We start from the raw sequence: 20,000 nt of genomic DNA, 5'->3' as shown, positions 1-20,000 counted from the left end.
GACCTTCTTGGTAAAGTGTTCATGTAGATGTAACTGTTTAGAACAGAAATAGAATAGATATATTTGGTGCTTTGTTGGGTTATTTTTAACCTTTATTGGGTTATTTATTAATAACTCAACCAATTGGGTTAAAAATGTAGAATTTCACCAGTCCACTGATTTAACTCACTCAGAACAGCTGTATTATTATGCGTGCGCAATGTTGTTTTTGTATTATAACGTTTTTTTAAGCTTAAGCTCAGGTTTATTTATTATTGTTTTATTAAATGACCTCTCCGTGTCGTGTTTTTTCTATCCGTGTCACCCGCACTCTTAATTATTGATGATACAAGCGTACACTTCATAGCTGATCTATATTAAATGGATAAAACGCGGTGTCTGAAACTTACAGTGTAGTGGAAAATCAAGCATTTTCAATATTTTTGAAAACTGTGTGTTATTTATTTACACAGCCATATTTATCAAATTATAGTAATAGTAGCATTAGTAATACCACAATGGAAAAAAAATCTAAATAACCCAATGCATTGGGTTAAATTTTATGACCCAATGCACTGGGTTAAAATAACCCATAGTTGGGAAGGTGCTATAACCTATAACTGGTTTATATGTTGGGGTATTTTTAACCCAACTATTTTAATTAAGAAAGGAGATCTGCTTCATTCTTGTCTGTCACTGTGCTGTTTATCTATGTAAAGGCTGCATGTACTGACAGGCATGTGGGAACGGTGGGCGGGGAAAACCAGCTCATTTGCATTAAAGACACAGGCAACAAAGACAGCTACACTGTCCAAACAGCTCAAATTTCCAACACTCAGAAAGTTAGAATAAATAATCTGACAATAATTTAGGGTGTAATAGGGTATAAAATAGGGTATAGGGTGTAATTTAGGGTAAAATAGGGTATATGGTATAATTTAGGGTGTAATAGGGTATATGGTATAATTTAGGGTGTAATAGGGTATAAAATAGGGTATAGGGTGTCATTTAGGGTAAAATAGGGTATATGGTATAATTTAGGGTGTAATAGGGTATAAAATAGGGTATAGGGTGTAATTTAGGGTAAAATAGGATATATGGTATAATTTAGGGTGTAATAGGGTATATGGTATAATTTAGGGTGTAATAGGGTATAGGGTGTAATTTAGGGTGTAATAGGGTATAGGGTGTAATTTAGGGTGTAATAGGGTATAGGGTGTAATTTAGGGTAAAATAGGGTATAGGGTGTAATTTAGGGTGTAATAGGGTATAGGGTGTAATTTAAGGTGTAATAGGGTATAGGGTGTAATTTAGGGTGTAATAGGGTATAGAGTGTAATTTAGGGTGTAATAGGGTATAGGGTGTAATTTAGGGTGTAATAGGGTATAGGGTGTAATTTAGGGTAAAATAGGGTATAGGGTGTAATTTAGGGTGTAATAGGGTATAGGGTTTAATTTAAGGTGTAATAGGGTATAGGGTGTAATTTAGGGTGTAATAGGGTATAGGGTGTAATTTAGGGTGTAATAGGGTATAGAGTGTAATTTAGGGTGTAATAGGGTATAGGGTGTAATTTAGGGTGTAATAGGGTATAGGGTGTATTTAGGGTAAAATAGGGTATAGGGTGTAATTTAGGGTGTAATAGGGCATAGGGTGTAATTTAGGGTAAAATAGGGTATAGGGTGTAATTTAGGATGTAATACGGTATAGGGTGTAATTTAGGGTGTAATACGGTATAGGGTGTAATTTAGGGTAAAAAATGGTATAGGGTGTAACTTAGGGTAAAATAGGGTATAGGGTGTAATTTAGGGTAAAATAGGGTATAGGGTGTAATTTAGGGTGTAATAGGGTATAGGGTGTAATTTAGGGTGTAATAGGGTATAGGGTGTAATTTAGGGTAAATAGGGTATAGGGTGTAACTTAGGGTAAAATAGGGTATAGGGTGTAATTTAGGGTAAAATAGGGTATAGGGTGTAATTTAGGGTAAAATAGGGTATAGGGTGGAATTTAGGGTGTAATACGGTATAGGGTGTAATTTAGGGTAAAAAATGGTATAGGGTGTAACTTAGGGTAAAATAGGGTATAGGGTGTAACTTAGAGTAAAATAGGGTATAGGGTGTAATTTAGGGTAAAATAGGGTATAGGGTGTAATTTAGGGTGTAATAGGGTATAGGGTGTAATTTAGGGTGTAATACGGTATAGGGTGTAATTTAGGGTGTAATACGGTATAGGGTGTAATTTAGGGTAAAAAAGGGTATAGGGTGTAATTTAGGGTAAAATAGGGCATAGGGTGTAATTTAGGGTAAAATAGGGCATAGGGTGTAATTTAGGGTAAAATAGGGCATAGGGTGTAATTTAGGGTAAAATAGGGTGTTTTCAGCTGAAACTTACATCTTGAAGGGGTATAATAGTAGCCCTTTTAAAATATCGGTAAATTTGTTCTGTCATTTTTCCAGAGGCAGAAGTTTAACATTAGCCCCTTTCACACGGTAATACAGGTAAATATCTAGACAATTTCTGTATCGACTTTACTGGTAAATTAAAAAATGAGCAGTTCGCACAGGTAAGGATGTGCTGTAATTTTTCCATAAAGCTCCATTCACACATGCATTTCAAAATAGCAGTAAATTCTGGCATTATTAAGCAGAAATTAGCTTGTATTTGTGAAGGAGGTCAAGCGTTTGGTTTGATGGTTTCGCTCTTATTTCAAACGTTAGCATTCATGCAGCTGAGACTGGACAAATGAGCCCTTGACCACCATGAAAAGAGGCTTTGCAGAACTCGTCTTCAATCGCAATTCACAGCCTATTTCTACTCCAAATACAGGCCGATGGTTCAGTACGAATGAGGTCAGAGTGAAGTGCAAAATCACAGATGAGTCTCAGTACAACACACACCAAAAACAGCCCATTTCAGCACAGAGCGACCCAATACTATTCTTAGAGCGATTAAAGATTTTCTGCTGCATTATTCAAGAGATTTCTCTTCATCACAGTAACGGGAATCAGGGTTTAAATCTGCTAAATGATCATTAAAATGATGTTTTCATGTGTGAAGGGTTTTACACAATGCTAGTATTTGCTGATATGTGCTGCAAATTAATTGCTGGGTCGTATTAAGCCAGCACTGGGTTGTGTATACCGTATTATGTGCAGTATATTCATGCTGGTCATTTAAAATATTTTTATTTTATTTCTATATTTATTCTATTACTGTGTGTGTGCTGCTGACGTTGTTTCATTGAGCCTGAATAATGACAATAAAGAAAGATGGACAAACCCAACTGTTGGGTTACAAAGTGTCATTTAGTGTCAACTGAAACAATTAAATAAGCCATGTTGGGTTTGTTCATATATTTATTAATTAGTTTTCCTTCGGCTTAGTCCCGTTTTTCATCAAGGGGTCGCTACGGTGGAATGAACCGCCAACTATTCCAGCATATGTTTTACACAGCGGATGCCCTTCCAGCTGCAACCCAGTATAGGGAAACACCCATACACACACACACACACACACGCACACGCACACACACACACACACACACACACACACACACACACACTCATACACTACGGCCAGTTTAGTTGATCAGTTCCCCTATAGCGCATGTGTTTGGACTGTGGGGGAAACCGGAGCACCTGGAGGAAACCCACACCAACATGCAAGAACATGCAGGGAGAACATGCAAACTCCACACAGAAATGTCAACTGACCCAGCCAGGGCTCGAACCAGCAACCTTCTTGCTGTAAGGTGACATTGCTAGCCAATTTCAACCCAATTTTGAATGAATTTAAATGAACCCATTTTCCACCTTGTGTATTATTCTCCCACTGGCTGGAGGAAACCCACACCAACACGGGGAGAACATGCAAACTCCACACAGAAACACCAACTGACCCAGCCGAGACTCATACCAGCGACCTTTTTGCTGTAAGGTGACATTGCTAGCCAATTTCAACCCAATTTTGATTGAATTTAATTGAAGCCATTTTCCACCTTGTGTACTATTCTCCCACTGGAGTATCTGACTAAAGTATTTGCAGTTCTGTACTTAATTGATGCTGATTTAACTAAACTTAAAACTCTGCGATACAGCAATGAGAATTCAGTGAATTATTTAAGAGTACACATGTTTAGTTGTGGTGAAAATTATGGACACACACACACACACACACACACACACACACACACACACACACACACACACACACACACACACACACACACACACTCACTCACTCACACACTCACACACTCACACACTCACACACTCACACAATGCTGGGTTATTTTGGGAAAAATATAAACAAACCAAACTGCAGGGAAATTCAATTATTAAAAATGTAATTCATAGAAGCATATTTACCTGTATTTATTTATTTTCCATATTTTACTCAATTTGGGTTGAAATAACCCATTATTCTTTTAGTGCAGCCTAATTTTCACCACAGTAAAACATGTTTACTCTTAAATAATTCATGATGTTGAGAACAAAGTGATTTTCTCCTGCATTCAACTCTTTCTGTTGTGTAAAACAATGATTTGTTTATTTAAATCAGCATAAATTAAGGAAGCTCTTTTAAAAAGAGTTTAATTAAACTTTTAATTAAGGAGAATTAGGAAAAAAATACAAGAAAATAATTAAGGAAAATGCTGGGATTTTAAACCACCACGTTTATGGATAAACCCAACATTGGCATGTATTTTATTGTAGTATTACTCAGGTTATGTCCTTAATTTATGCAGATTTAAATAAATAAACAAAACACTGTATTACAACAATATACATTAAATTAATGAGAAAAATAACTACATCTGAAAAAATAACTTCAACACCCAGATACAGAGAGAACCCTGAATTATTTAAGATTAAACATGTTCAGTTGTGGTGAAAATTATGTATTATTATCACACTGTATTTTACTGTAGTAAATATATTAAATTAATAACACAAAATTAAATATTATTATGAAAATATAATATTTTATGGTAGTAATTTTCAGTTCTGTGCTTACTTGATGCTGATTTACATGAAAAACAAACACTGTATTGCAACGATACAAATGTAATTAATGAGAAAAAAATAACTACATCTGAAAATAACAGATGAATAGAGAACCGTGGGTTATTTAAGAGTAAACATGGTCAAAATAATGGTGTTATTACACTGATATTATTATGATTATCATGATTTTTCTAGTTCTGTGTTTCATTTATGCCGATTCAAATAAACAAAACACAAAACTACAGACAACGAGAAAACAGAAGTGGGCCCTGAATGTAAATGTGTGATTTAAATATGAATTAATACTGTTGAATTGTCATAATATAATGAACTAAATCATCCTGGAATGTGCTTCAGTTTTTGTGCATGTGATATTTTGGTTGGGTGCAGAAATGTGGGCTGTTTTCGGGACTTGCAGCTCTTCTAATATTCTGACAAATCTCTCTCTCTCTCTCTCTCTCTCGGTGTGTGTGTGTGTGTTATGGTGTGTGAAATAGCTGGATGCTTTAATGCGCTTCAGGTCTGTCTGAAACACCATTCCTCCATTCCTCATCATCGGCGGCGCTTTAAAAACTACATCTATCCGGATAACTGAGCATGAAGAGCACATCACCGAATGATTCTGCTCCGGGACCGCACAAAATACTGCAACGTTCCAGAAAACTGTAAAAAGACTGTAAATTTACAAGCGCACTGTAAATTAATCATTACAATTTACTATAACATTTACAGTAACTTACTGCAATTTTGGTTGCCAGATAGACTTTAAATTTACATGCACACTTTAAATGAATGATTACAATTTACTGTAAAACTGATATTAACTTACTGGCAATTTTAGTCGACAGTAACACTGTAAATAAATAAGTGGACTGTAAATTAATAATAATTTACAGTAAAAATTTACTAACAGCAATTGTGGTTGACAGTAAGACTGTACATTTACAAGTGTGCTGTAAATTAATGTTAATTTACAGTAAAACTGACAATAACTTAAGACTAAATTTACAAGCATTTTAAATCAATGATTATAATTTACTGTAAAATGTACAGTAACTTACTGGTAATTCTGATTAACAGTAAGACCGTAAATTACAATTTTAAATGTAAAATTTACAGTAACTTTAAATTAACAAGTGTACTGTAAATTAATTATTATAATTTTCTGTTAAATTTACAGGAACACTGCCAATTTTGGTTGCTGTTAGGACTAAATTTACAACCCCACTGTAAATTAATAATTACAATTCAAGGTAAAATTTACAGTAACTTACAGTACTTCCAATTTTAGTTGACAGTAAAGCTGTAAATTTACAAGCGTACTATCAATAACAATAACAATTTACTATAAAATTTATAGTAACTTACTGCTATTTTGGTTGCCAGTAAGACTAAATGTACAAGCAAACTGTCAACTAATGATTACAATTTACTGTCAAATCTAAAGTAATTGTCAATTTTAGTTGACAGTAAGACTGTTAATTTACAAGAGCACTGTAAATTATTGTCAACAATTTACTACAAATTTTACAGTAACACCGCATGTTTGGTTGCCAGTAGGACTAAATTTACAAGCAAACAGTCAAATAATGATTACAATTTACTCTGGATTTTACAAATACGGACTCTAACTTTGGTTGCCAGTGCGACTGTAAATGTACATGTGTACTGTAAAGTAATAATTAAAATTTAGTGTAAAATGTACAAATTTATTGGCAGTTTTGGTCAACAGTAAGACTGTAAATTACAATTTTACTGTAAAATTTACAGCAACGTTTAATTAACAAGTGTACCTCAAATTATAAATGATTATAATTTACTGTAAATTGGGAATAATTCACTGGCGATTTTAGTTGAAAGTAAAACTGTAAATTCTCAAGTGCACCATAAATAAATAATTACAGTTTACTATAAAATTCACTGTAACTTACTGCAATTTTGGTTACCAGAAAAGATTACATTAAAAGCAAACTGTCAATTAATGATTACAATTTACTATAAAATTTACAGTAACTTACTGCAATTTTGGTTGAAGGTAAGACCGTAAATGTACATCTGTACTGTCAATTAATAATTAGAATTTGCTGTATAATTTACAGTAACTTATTGGCAATTTTGGTTAACAGTAAGACTGTAAATTACAATTTTATTGTAAAATTTATAGTAACTTTAAATTTACAAGAGTAAATTAATGATCATAATTTAGTGTCAAATTTACAGCAACTTACTGTAAATTTGCAAGTGCACTAAATTAATGATTACAATTTACTGTTAAGTTTACAGCAACTTCCTGTCAATTTTGGTTGCCTTTAACACTAAGTTTACAACCTCACTGTAATTTAAGAATTACAAGTCATGGTAAAATTTACAGTAACTTACAGGCGACTTTAGTGCAAATTTGCTGCAAATTTGGTTGCCAGTAAAACGTAATTTACACGCTGTAAATTAATAATTACAATTTATTGTAAAATTTACAGTAACTGGCAACTTTAGTTGACAGTAAGACTGTAAATTTACAAGGGCACTGTAAATTGTCAACAATTTACTGTAAAAATGACAATAACTGCAATTTTGGTTGCCAGTACCACTAAATTTACAAGCAAACTGTCAATTAATGATTATAATTTTAAAAGTCAATTTATACTGACTTACTGTAACTTGGGTTGCCAGTACAACTGTACATGTGTACTGTAAAGTGATAATTACAATTTACTGTAAAATTGAATATTGGCAGTTTTCAATGTGAAATGTGACAGTGAAAGGCATGCGCAGTTAAAACATTTGGGTTTATTTTGGGTTATGAATATTTGGGTTCCTTCCCCTTGTGGCTGTTAAAGGAATAGCAGCAACAGTGATCATCCGAAATTAACCACGATTAGAGTAAATAATTACAATAATGCAGTGTTTAATCACAAAAGGCCTATTCTATACTTGACAACAAAAACAGAGGGACAACGCAGAAGTCTGAGCTGAAATGAAGCAGATTTGCTAAATGAAAGTGTGTGTGATGATGTGAGCGTCTTCAGGTTTAAAGCGTCTCTGTCTCGGACTGACACTGGGGCTGAATGATTGATCCGTCTGTCTCTCGGGCCGGAAGCAGAACAGCTTTGGATTTTTCTTGAAAAGATGGACGAACTGCTCTGAAAGCCCAGCAACAAAGCCGTGTCTGTGAGCGAAGAGACGCTCAAACGCTGGCGTCCCCCGGAGGCTTCACTGCGCTGTATTTCTGTCTGTGTTTACTGTGAGAGCTTCACCCCGCTGGGCGGGCCAGTTAAACTCTACTGTTAATTAACACGTGTTCATAATCAAAGCATTAGCGGCACCATCAACTCGATCACTCATAATCATAATGCACAGCACGAGGAGAGAGAGACAGAGAGACGGAGAGACAGAGAGAGAGAGAGAGAGAGATGCAGAGATACAGAGAGAGAGAGAGAGATACAGAGAGAGAGAGAGAGACAGAGAGAGAGAGAGAGAGATGCAGAGATACAGAGAGAGAGAGAGATACAGAGATAGAGAGAGAGAGACAGAGAGATACAGAGAGAGAGAGAGAGAGAGAGAGAGAGAGAGAGAGAGAGAGAGAGAGAGAGAGAGAGAGAATAATAAGTTATCTGACACTGAGTCAGTCAAACGTGTTCTATGTCAGAGTGCAATAATGAAGGAGAGGTGGATGGAGAGACAGACAAACGAATGGATGGATGGATGGATGGATGATGGCTGGATGGATGAAAACAGAGACAGACAAACAGATGGAGGGATGAATGAATGAACAAATGAACGAACAAACCAATGAAGAGAGACAAACAGATGAATGAATAAATGAAAAAATGAATGAATGAATGAAGAGAGAGAGACAAACGGATAAGTGGATGGATGGGCTTGAATGAATGGATGACAGGAGAGACTAATGAATATTGAATGGATGGATGGATGGATAATTATAGAGACAGCCAAACAGATAGAGGGATGAATGAATGAACAAACGAATAAACGAACAAACGAATGAAGACAAACTGATGGATGGATGGAGAGAGACAGACAAATGGATGGATGAACATGGATGACAGGAGAGACAAATGAATGATGAATGGATGGATGGATGGATGAATATAAAGACAGACAAAAAGATGGAGGGATGAATGAACAAACAAATGAACGAATGAATGAATGAAGAGAGACCAACTGATGGATGGATGAAAATAGACAAACAAACAGATGAATGAATGAATTAATGAATGAATGAATGAAGAGAGACAAACTGATGGATGGATGGATGGATGGATGGATGGATGGATGGATGGATGGATGGATGGATGGATGGATGAAAATAGACAAACAAACAGATGAATGAATGAATGAATGAATGAAGAGAGACAAACTGATGGATGGATGGATGGATGGATGGATGGATGGATGGATGGAAAGAGACAGACAAATGGATCTATGGACATGAATGAATGGATGACTGGAGAGACAAATGAATGAATGAATGAATGGATGGATGAATGAAAAGATGGATTGAGAGACAGACAACATGGATGGATGAACAAATGAATGAATGGACAATTGGAGAGACAAATAAACAATGAATGGATAGAGGGATGAATGAATGGATGAAGATAGAGACAGACAAACTGATGGATGGATGGATGGATGAATGGATGGATGGATAGAGAAAGACAGACAAACAGATGGATGGATGGATGGAGGTAGACAGATTAGTGGATGAAAGGATGAATAAATGAAAGTAGAGAGAGAGACAAACTGATGAATAGATGCATGTATGGATTTATGTATGTATGTATGTATGTATGTATGGATGGATGGATGGATGGATGGATGGATGGATGAATGAATGAATGGAGAGACAAATACAGACAAAGAAATGGATGGATGGATGGAGAGACAAATGAACGGTTGGATGGTTTAGTCCATTGACTAAATGATTGACTGACTGATTGATTGTCTGGTCTGATCTCCTCTCTCTGATCTCGGCTGTTCAGTCTGAGTGTCTCTGGCTGTGTGTCAGAGCGACTCTTGTAATCAGATTCCTGGCCGATGTGATTTTCCGTCACTGCAGGCTCTTATAAACGCGTCCCTGCAGAAACTGCGAGCGGAAAGAAGCTCCATTCAGACTCAATCCTCCTGTTTAATGGAAAAGCGTCTGCAGCGAGGGGTGGTCGGAGACACAAAACGGCTCCGCAAAACCAATTAAATCCTGACTCCGGGGGAAACCGCTGAATCTGAGCCAAAATGGAGGACCATCCACAGACAGACAGACAGAGAGAGATTTTATATATACAGTTGAAGTCAGAATTATTAGCCCCCCTGTTTATTTATTCTACAACTTCTGTTTCACAGAGAGCAGATTTCTTCAGCACATTTCTGCTCATAACAGTGTTAATAACTCATCTCTAATAACTGATTTATTTTCTCTTTATCATGAAGACAGCACATAATATTAGACTAGATATTCTTCAAGACACTTCTATACAGCTTAAAGTGACATTTAAAGCCTTAACCAGGTTAATTAGGGTAAAGTTAGGTTAATTAGGCAAGTCATTGTATAACAGTGGTTTGTTCTGGAGACAATCCAACACTAATATTGCTGAAGGGGGCTAATAATATTGAGCTTAAAATGGCTTTAAAACTATTAAGAACTGCTTTTATTCTAGCTGAAATAAAACAAATAAGACTTTCTCCAGAAGAACAAATATTAGAGGAAATACTGTGAACATTTCCTGAATCTGTTCAACATCATTTGGGGAATATTTGAAAATGAAAGAAAATTCAAAGGGGGGCAAAAAATTCTGATTTCAACTGTATATGTATTATTATTATTATTATTATTATTATTATTATTATTATTATTATTATTATTATTATCATCATTATTATTGATATTATATTTTTTTGTTATTAGTATTAATACTATTATTATTGATATTATAGTTTATTATTATTATTATTATTATTATTGATATTATAATTTATTATTATTAATATTTATTATTATTATTATTGATATTCATTCATTCATTTTCTTTTTGGCTTAGTCCCTTTATTAATCCGGGGTCGCCACAGCAGAATGAACTGCCAACTTATCCAGCACGTTTTCTTATGCAGCGGATGCCCTTCCAGCTGCAACCCATCTCTTGGAAAATTATTGATATTATAACTTATTATTATAATTATTATTATTATTATTGCTATTGTTATTGATATTATAATTCATTAATATTATTGTTATTGATATTATAATGTATTATTTTTATTATTAATAATTGTATTGTTATTACTGTTGTTGTTGTTGTTGTTGTAGTAATTATACTGTTGTTATTTATTTATTCATATTTGTGTTTATTTATTATTTGCATTATTTTCTTTCATTATCTTTTAATAATCATATTGGCCTTTTCAATATTTGTGAATATAATTATCAAATTTCTATGTGTGTACAATATTCTATATTGTATGACATAATTTCTAAATATGTATAATATATGTACACATGTTTTATACAATCACTGTACTACTTTATTTATTGTTTATTTAAGCTTTGGCAATACATTACAAGGCATGCCGGCAAAGCTGATTTTAATCTGAATTTGGAATGGGATTTGAGACAGAGAGAGATAGTATATTATTTTATTATTATATTCATATAATATTACATCTTATAATTAGCATATATAACATTTGTTAATATTGTATTATTATTATTTATTTAAAGTATTTAAATTAGTTTATTTTTTAATATCATATTAACCTTTTTCTTATTTGTCTATGTAGAAATTTATTCAACTATTTATTCAACTATTCCAGCATATGTTTTACACAGCAGATGCCCTTCCAGACGCAACCCAGTACTGGGAAACACCTACACACACACACACACACACACACACACACACACACACACACACACACACACACACACACACACACACACACACACACACACACACACACACACACACACACACACACACACACACACACACACACACACCACACACACACACACACACACACACACACACACACACACACACACACACACACAACGGCCAATTTAGTTGATCAGTTCCCCTATAGCGCATGTGTTTGGACTGTGTGGGAAACCGGAGCACCCGGAGGAAACCCACACCAACACAGGGAGAACATGCAAACTCCACACAGAAACACCAACTGACCCAGCCGGGACTCAAACCAGAGACCTTCTTGCTGTGAGGCAACAGTGCTAACCACTGAGCCACCGTGCCACCCATATGCATTCATCAAATTTCTAACTGTATTTTTAATTCTGTATATGTTTTATATGATGTATTCATTGCTAATGTAATGTACAAAGCTCAACTGAATTGAAAACTCAACACACACACACACACACACTTGCACACGCACACAGATCTCAGAGGAAGCAGAAGCCCTGTATTGTGTATGTGTTGGACATCTCTTCCGCTTGGTTATGATGTCTGCAATCGATGATCATTATAGCTGCCGATGGGAACACAAACACACACACACACACACACACACACACACACACATAAACCCTGCGCTGATTTCCCAACGAGAGACTAACAGAAGACCAACGGCAGATAAACATTCACGTCTACATCATCTGAGCCCGCGGCTACACACACACCTCTGGAGAATCACTGCGTGTTCAGAGGAAGAAACTCTGCACATCTCTGGGTTTCAGGAGAAGAGCTCTCAGAAGAACACAAGACTTACGCAAAATCCACATTCCTGGAAATAATATTGCTTGTAAATTATTTAGTTTGGATCAGCTTCTCTCCAAAAAACCTAAGAAATTTTGGAATAATATTGGGTTGATTTAGAACTAGTGCTGGTCAATTATTAATAGTGTTATATATTAATATGTGTGTGCGCTGTGTATATTTATTATGCTTATATAAATACACACCTTCATGCACATATTAGAGAAATGTTTATTTATATTTAGATATCAAATATATGATGCAAATTAATAATACATTTAAATATCTATGTACTTAAATAATTTTTATGTGTGTTTGTGTATCACATACCCATAATAAGTATGTATTAAATGTAGTTATTTTGGATGCGATTAATTGTAATTAATCGTTGCCCAGTGCTAATTAGAACATAATGCCATTTTCTGAAGTAAAAAAATGAGACCATGCTCGAAATTCAATTTATTAAAGGAATTTTATCATTTGAAAGAGTCTGCTTTTATGTTTTAAATCCCTTTAGTGAAAATATAATCTGGGCTAATATATTTAAATTTATGTGGAAATGAAACAACGGCATCTTAAAATCATAAAGGCAATGGATGATAGTCTTTATTGGGTGCGATTTACTATTTTATTAATAATATAGGTTTAAGCAAGACGTGTATCTGTGTGTGTGTGAGTGTCAGTAGTTTGTGTGGTGTAAAAATAGAATGTCCCCATATTAAAATAAAACCCCACCCCCTACTCAATATTCATTTTTTAATAGAGATACCTTCTCACGCTGAAATAAAACCCCACCCCCTACTCAATATTCATTTTCAATTTGATATACATCATCATAAAACCCAGCCCCGACTTAATATTCAGTTGGAAATACATCATCATACAAAAATAAAACTCCGCCCCTACTTAGTACTTATTTTTAAATAGAGATGTCATCATACTGAAATAAAACCCCGCCCCCTACTCAATATTCGGTTTCGGTTGAAGATACATAAACATATTGAAATAAAACCACACCCCTTACTCAATATTCAGTTTCAGTTGGACATACGACATCATACGAAAATATAAACCCTGCACCCTACTTAATATTCAGTTTCATCTGAAAATACATGAACATACTGAAATAAACCCTGCCTCCTAATCAATATTCAAATTCAGCTGGAAATACATCATCATACTCAAATAAAACCCCGCCCCTACTTAATATTCAGTTAGAAATACACCATCATACTGAAATAAACCCTGCTTCCTACTCAATATTCATTTTCAATTGAAAATACATTATCATACTGAAATAAAACTCCGCCCCCTTCTCAATATTCAGTTTCAGTTGGAAATACACCATCATACTAAGATAAAACTCTGCCCCCTACTCAATATTCAGTTTCAGCTGGAAAAACACAATCATACTGAGATAAAACTCCGCCCCTTTCTCAAAATTCAGTTTCAGTTGGAAATACACCATCATACTGAGATAAAACACCTCCCCCTTCTCAATATTCAGTTTCAGTTGGAAATACACCATCATACTAAGATAAAACACCGCCCCTTTCTCAAAATTCTGTTTCAGTTGGAAATACACCATCATACTGAGATAAAACACCTCCCCCTTCTCAATATTCAGTTTCAGTTAGAAATACATCATCATACTGAGATAAAACTCCGCCCCCTCCTCAATATTCAGTTTCAGTTGAGAATACACCATCATACTGAGATAAAACACCGCCCCCTTCTCAATATTCTGTTTCAATTTGATATACATCATCATAAAACCCCACCCATACTGAATATTTAGTTGGAAATACATCATCATACTGAAATAAAACCCCGCCTCCTACTAAATACGTAATCATACTGAAATAAAATCCTGTCCCTACCCAATATTCAGTTTCAATTGGAAATACATCAATATATTGAAATAAAGCCACGCCCCTTAATCAATACATCATACTGAAATAAACCCTCTCAAATATTCAGTGTATCAGTTTATTAAAACTGCAATGCGGGTGGTGCTGACCTGTGACGGGGCTGTAGACCTTGGGCTCGATGGTGCCCATGGGTGGAGGCAGCAGTGTGTTGGTGAAGCTGCGCAGCGGGTGTGTGGGGCGAACGCATGCGGTCGGGATGCTGCGGCTGGGAATCTCCTCCGAAACCTGTGGCTCTGACTGCGCTGTGGGAATCAGAGCTGGCTGTGGCTGAGGAGCCATCGGTGCGGCGCCCTCTGCTGACATTGCTGACAAACATACACAAACACAGTATAGATGAACATGAGAACAAACAAACTCTATTTCAACTCTACTTTCTTTGAATAAAATATGAGGGGTGGAGCTCAAAGATAAACCCCCACTCAATAATCAATATCTATTGGAAATATCTCATCATATTCAAATAAACCCCGCCCCTACTCTACATTCAGTTCCAGTTGTAAATGTCATCATACTGAAATAAACCCCGCCCCCTACTAAATATTCAGTTGCAGTTGTAAATACGTCATCATTTTGAAATACATACCCGCCCCATACTCAATATTCAGTTTCAGTTGGAAATATGTCATCATACTAAAATAAAACCCTGCCCCTACTTAATATTCAGTTTTAGCTGGAAATTTGTCATCATACTGGAATAAAACCCCGCCCCCTACTCAATATTTAGTTTCAGCTGGAAATATGTCATCATACTGGAATAAAACCCCGCCCCCTACTCAATATTTAGTTTCAGCAGGAAATATGTCATCATACTGGAATAAAACCCCGCCCCCTACTCAATATTTAGTTTCAGCTGGAAATTTGTCATCATACTGGAATAAAACCCCGCCCCCTACTCAATATTTAGTTTCAGCTGGAAATTTGTCATCATACTGGAATAAAACCCCGCCCCCTACTCAATATTTAGTTTCAGCTGGAAATATGTCATCATACTGAAATAAAACTCCAACCCCTACTTTATGCATCATCATACTGAAACAAGCCCCTCCTCCTTCTGAGTAATTAATTTCAGTTGTAAATGGATCATTATACAGAAATATAACTCCACCACTACTAAAATTATAAAATAATTGAAATAAAGCCCCGCCCACTACTCAATATTCTGTTTCCCTTGGAAATTCATTAGCATACTAAAGCAAAACCTTGCCTCATACTCAACATGTAATCATATTACAATAAAACTCCACCCCCTACTCAATATTCAGTCTTAGTTGGAAATACATTATACTAAAATAAAACCCACCCCCTATTCAATATTCAGCCATAGCTGGAAATGAGTCATCATGCTAAAACAAAACCCCGCCCCTACTCAACATTCAGTTTGAGTCTAAAAATACGCCATACAGAGATATTATCAAGGGCCCAAGACCCCCTCCTCCACTATTCACTTTCCCCACCCCCACCACCAGCGATGCCCTTGCCCACTGCTCAATATTGGGTATAAGTTAGAAATATGTCATCATACTGAAATAAAACCCCGCCCCTACTCCATATTTTAGTTTCAGTTGGAAAAACGTCATCATACTGAAATAAAACCCATATAAAATATGAAATATGTCATACTAAAATAAAACTCCTGCCCCGGGTGAATATTCAATTTCAGATGGAAATTAATCATACTGAAATAAACCCCGCCCCCTACTAAATATTCAGCTTTAGTTGGAAAAACGTCATTATACTGGAATAAAACCCCACCCCCTGGTGAATATTCAATTTCAGTTGGAAATTAATAATACTGAAATAAACCCCACCCCCTACTAAATATTCATTTTAGTTAGAAATATGTCATCATACTGAAATAAAACCCCACCCCTACTAAATATACAGTTTCAGCTGGAAATACATCATCATACTGAAATAAACCCCGCCCCCTACTAAATATTCATTTTAGTTAGAAATATGTCATCATACTGAAATAAAATCCCACCCTTACTAAATATACAGTTTCAGCTGCAAATACGTCATCATACCGAAATAAACCCCACCCCCTACTAAATATTCATTTTAGTTAGAAATATGTCATCATACTGAAATAAAACCCCACCCCTACTAAATATACAGTTTCAGCTGGAAATACATCATCATACTGAAATAAACCCCGCCCCCTACTAAATATTCATTTTAGTTAGAAATATGTCATCATACTGAAATAAAATCCCACCCCCTGGGTGAAAATTCAATTTCAGTTGAAAATTAATCATACTGAAATAAACCCCGCCCCCTACTAAATATTCAGCTTTAGTTGGAAAAACGTCATTATACTGGAATAAAACCCCACCCCCTGGTGAATATTCAATTTCAGTTGGAAATTAATCATACTGAAATAAATCCCCGCATCCTAATCAATATTCATTATCAGTCTAGAAATACATCATTCTGAAATAAAACCCTGTCCTTTACTCAAAATTCCATATCAGTTGAAAATACATCATCATATTTAATAAAACCTCAATATTCTCTTTTGATGCACACTTGTTTGTTTACATCTTCAATATGGAGTCACTGTGTGCTATATTAGAGTGTGCTGTGAGCTGAACTCCTCTCCAGCAGCAGCAGCAGCAGCAGTTGTGGTGTTTTCAGTGGTCTGCTGTTCTCAAACGTGCTTCACTAAACGTCTCTTAGAAAACGTGATTTATTTCAGTGATGCAAACAGGCTCACAGCTGCTGCCAGAGAAGCAAATCAAATCAATTTCTTCTGCTGCTAACAAACTCATTTAAAGAGCGAGACACACAGCTTTATTCCCCTGCAGACGGCGTGTGTGTGACCCGTCAATCTGACTGAGGCCACTCTCTAATGCGAGTACAGTGGGAAAATGACTCACAACTGTAAATAAAAGATTACCGGAGTGTGTGCTTTTGTCTATTCCTTTGTAACTGGGTCAAAAAGACATCAAAACAACACACGAGCAATAAAGCATCCTAGTCTTTGACTTCAGCATGTTGGAGTGTGTCCTACTTAATCTATTTATCACAAAATACCGGCTAACCTACATTTCCTCCCTCATTTAGTGATACTTAGAAGATGAATCGCTTTCTGACATATTAAAAGACCACTCCAGATCACACTTTGGCCCCAAAATACTCATTAGTTATTGTACTATATTCTTCAGATTTTTGATTATTTCATCAGAATCACATTTATCACATATTCTTTGATATGTTTTAATAAGTACAGCTCAGAATAAGTGTCCTTTCATTTCCAGACATCTGTTTCTCTGAATGACAACTATATTCTCACAAAAGTTATTCCAAACTTTAAAGTCGGAACTATAATAGCATTAAGATGTGTAGGAAAAATCACTAGTGTAAAATTTACTGATGAGGAAAAAATGGCATACACTTAACTGTTCACAGTGAGGATGATATAATAATATACACTCACCGGCCACTTTATTAGGTACACCTCACTAGTACCAGGTCGGACCCCTTTTGCCTTCAGAACTGCCTTAATCCTTCATGGCAGAGATTCAACAAGCTACTGGAAATATTCCTCAGAGATTTTGCTCCATATTGACATGATAGCATCACACAGTGGCTGCAGATTTGTCGGCTGCACATCCATGATGCCAATCTCCTGTTCCACCACATCCCAAAGGTGCTCTATTGGATTGAGCTCTGGTGACTGTGGAGGCCATTTGAGTACAGTAAACTCATTGTCATGTTCAAGAAACCAGTCTGAGATGATTGGTGCTTTATGACATGGTGCGTTATCCTGCTGGTCTTCTGCTGCTGTAGCCCATCCGCCTCAAGGTTGGACGTGTTGTGTGTTCAGAGATGCTCTTCTGCAGACCTCGGTTGTAACGAGTGCTTATTTGAGTTACTGTTGCCTTTCTATCAGCTGGAACCAGTCTGGCCATTCTCCTCTGACCTCTGGCATCAACAAGGCATTTGCGCCCACAGAACTGCCGCTCACTGGATATTTCCTCTTTGTCGGACCATTCTCTGTAAACCCTAGAGATGGTTGTGCGTGAAAATCCCAGTAGATCAGCAGTTTCTGAAATACTCAGAGCAGCCCGTCTGGCAGCAACAACCATGCCACGTACAGAGTCTCTTAAATCCCCTTTCTTCCCCATTCTGATGCTCACTTTGACCTGCAGCAGATCGTCTTGACCATGTCTATATGTCTAAAGGCATTGAGCTGCTGCCATGTGATTGGCTGATTAGACATTTGCGTTAACGAGCAGTTGGACAGGTGTACCTAATAAAGTGGCCATTGAGCGTATAAGGACAATCTAAAATAAATAAATATATCCTGCATTTTTCCTGCATTACCCACTTATAGCCAGCAGATGTCCTCAGTGTGCGATGCTTCCAACATCGTTAATTTCATCAAGGGTGCGTTTATTACAGCTTGAGACAAACCTGACAGATCCTCTGTGCTAGTAACCTGACTAAAAACTAATAACAGCACAGTATTGCTGATGAAGGCGAGACTAAAATGTAGTACCCAACGTTAATTTTCGTTGGAATGCAAAGTTGTATTTGTATTATATAATGCGCTGTATAATACAGCATCAGAATGTGTGCATTTAATAATGCTACTGTCAAGTTCCTGATTGTGTGGAGACATTTTCATTGACGTAATTAACACATCTGACCAGTGAATCCAGCTCGTGTAGTCAATCTAATCCAACTGTGAAATTAGCAATAGCAGACAGCGTAGTGAAATAAAACAGCACTAATTATCTCCCCTCAGCATTGTCAAACGAGGAAACACAAAGAAGCCGGCTGTCATTTCGCTGCATTTCTCAAATATTTGCAAATAATATGCATTATTAAATGATCAGACTTATTTGCAGGAGTGAATGCCTCCGTGATGAGTGACGATTACTGTGATAATGGAGCTGAACACTGCTTGGTGGAATGAGTGAGTGAGTGTGTGTGTGTGTGTGTGTGTGTGTGTGTGTGTGTGTGTGTGTGTGTGTGAGTGTGAGTGTGTGTGAGAGAGTGTGTTACCGCTGGTGTAGCTGCGCTCTACAGTGAGTGTGGAGAAGGGCATGGGTCTCAGGCTGAATTTGGGGTGCGCAGTAAATCCACAGCTGGGCGATGGGAGGATCCCTGGATACTGAGAACTGTCCAGAGTGGGGACCGGGATAGCACTGACCACCGCTGCAACACACACACACATAGAAAGAGAGAGATGTGTCTTCAGAAGGTCTTCAAGATCCACCTATCCATTCATCCATCCATCCATTAATCCATTCATCCATCCATCCATCTGCTATCTAGCCATCCATGCAACCATTGATTGATTCATCCATTATTCTATCAATCTAATCCTCCATTTATCTATCCATCATTTC

General features: G+C 36.3%; 1 protein-coding gene across 1 annotated transcript in view; it reads right to left on the bottom strand.

Moving 5' to 3' along the window:
* The window catches only part of dcc (DCC netrin 1 receptor), a 168,090-nt gene that overhangs the window by 15,032 nt on the left and 133,058 nt on the right, over positions 1-20,000 (bottom strand). Inside the window, exons 20-21 of the mRNA XM_056458908.1 lie at positions 19,654-19,806; positions 14,730-14,945 (exon numbers count right to left, since the gene is read on the bottom strand). Coding sequence (XP_056314883.1) covers positions 14,730-14,945; positions 19,654-19,806 — 369 coding nt within the window. The remainder of the gene's footprint in view (positions 1-14,729; positions 14,946-19,653; positions 19,807-20,000) is intronic.

Source organism: Danio aesculapii, chromosome 5 (assembly GCF_903798145.1).
Source record: "Danio aesculapii chromosome 5, fDanAes4.1, whole genome shotgun sequence".
NCBI classification, from domain to species: Eukaryota; Metazoa; Chordata; class Actinopteri; order Cypriniformes; family Danionidae; genus Danio; species Danio aesculapii.
This window is presented reverse-complemented; position numbering and strand designations above follow the sequence as displayed.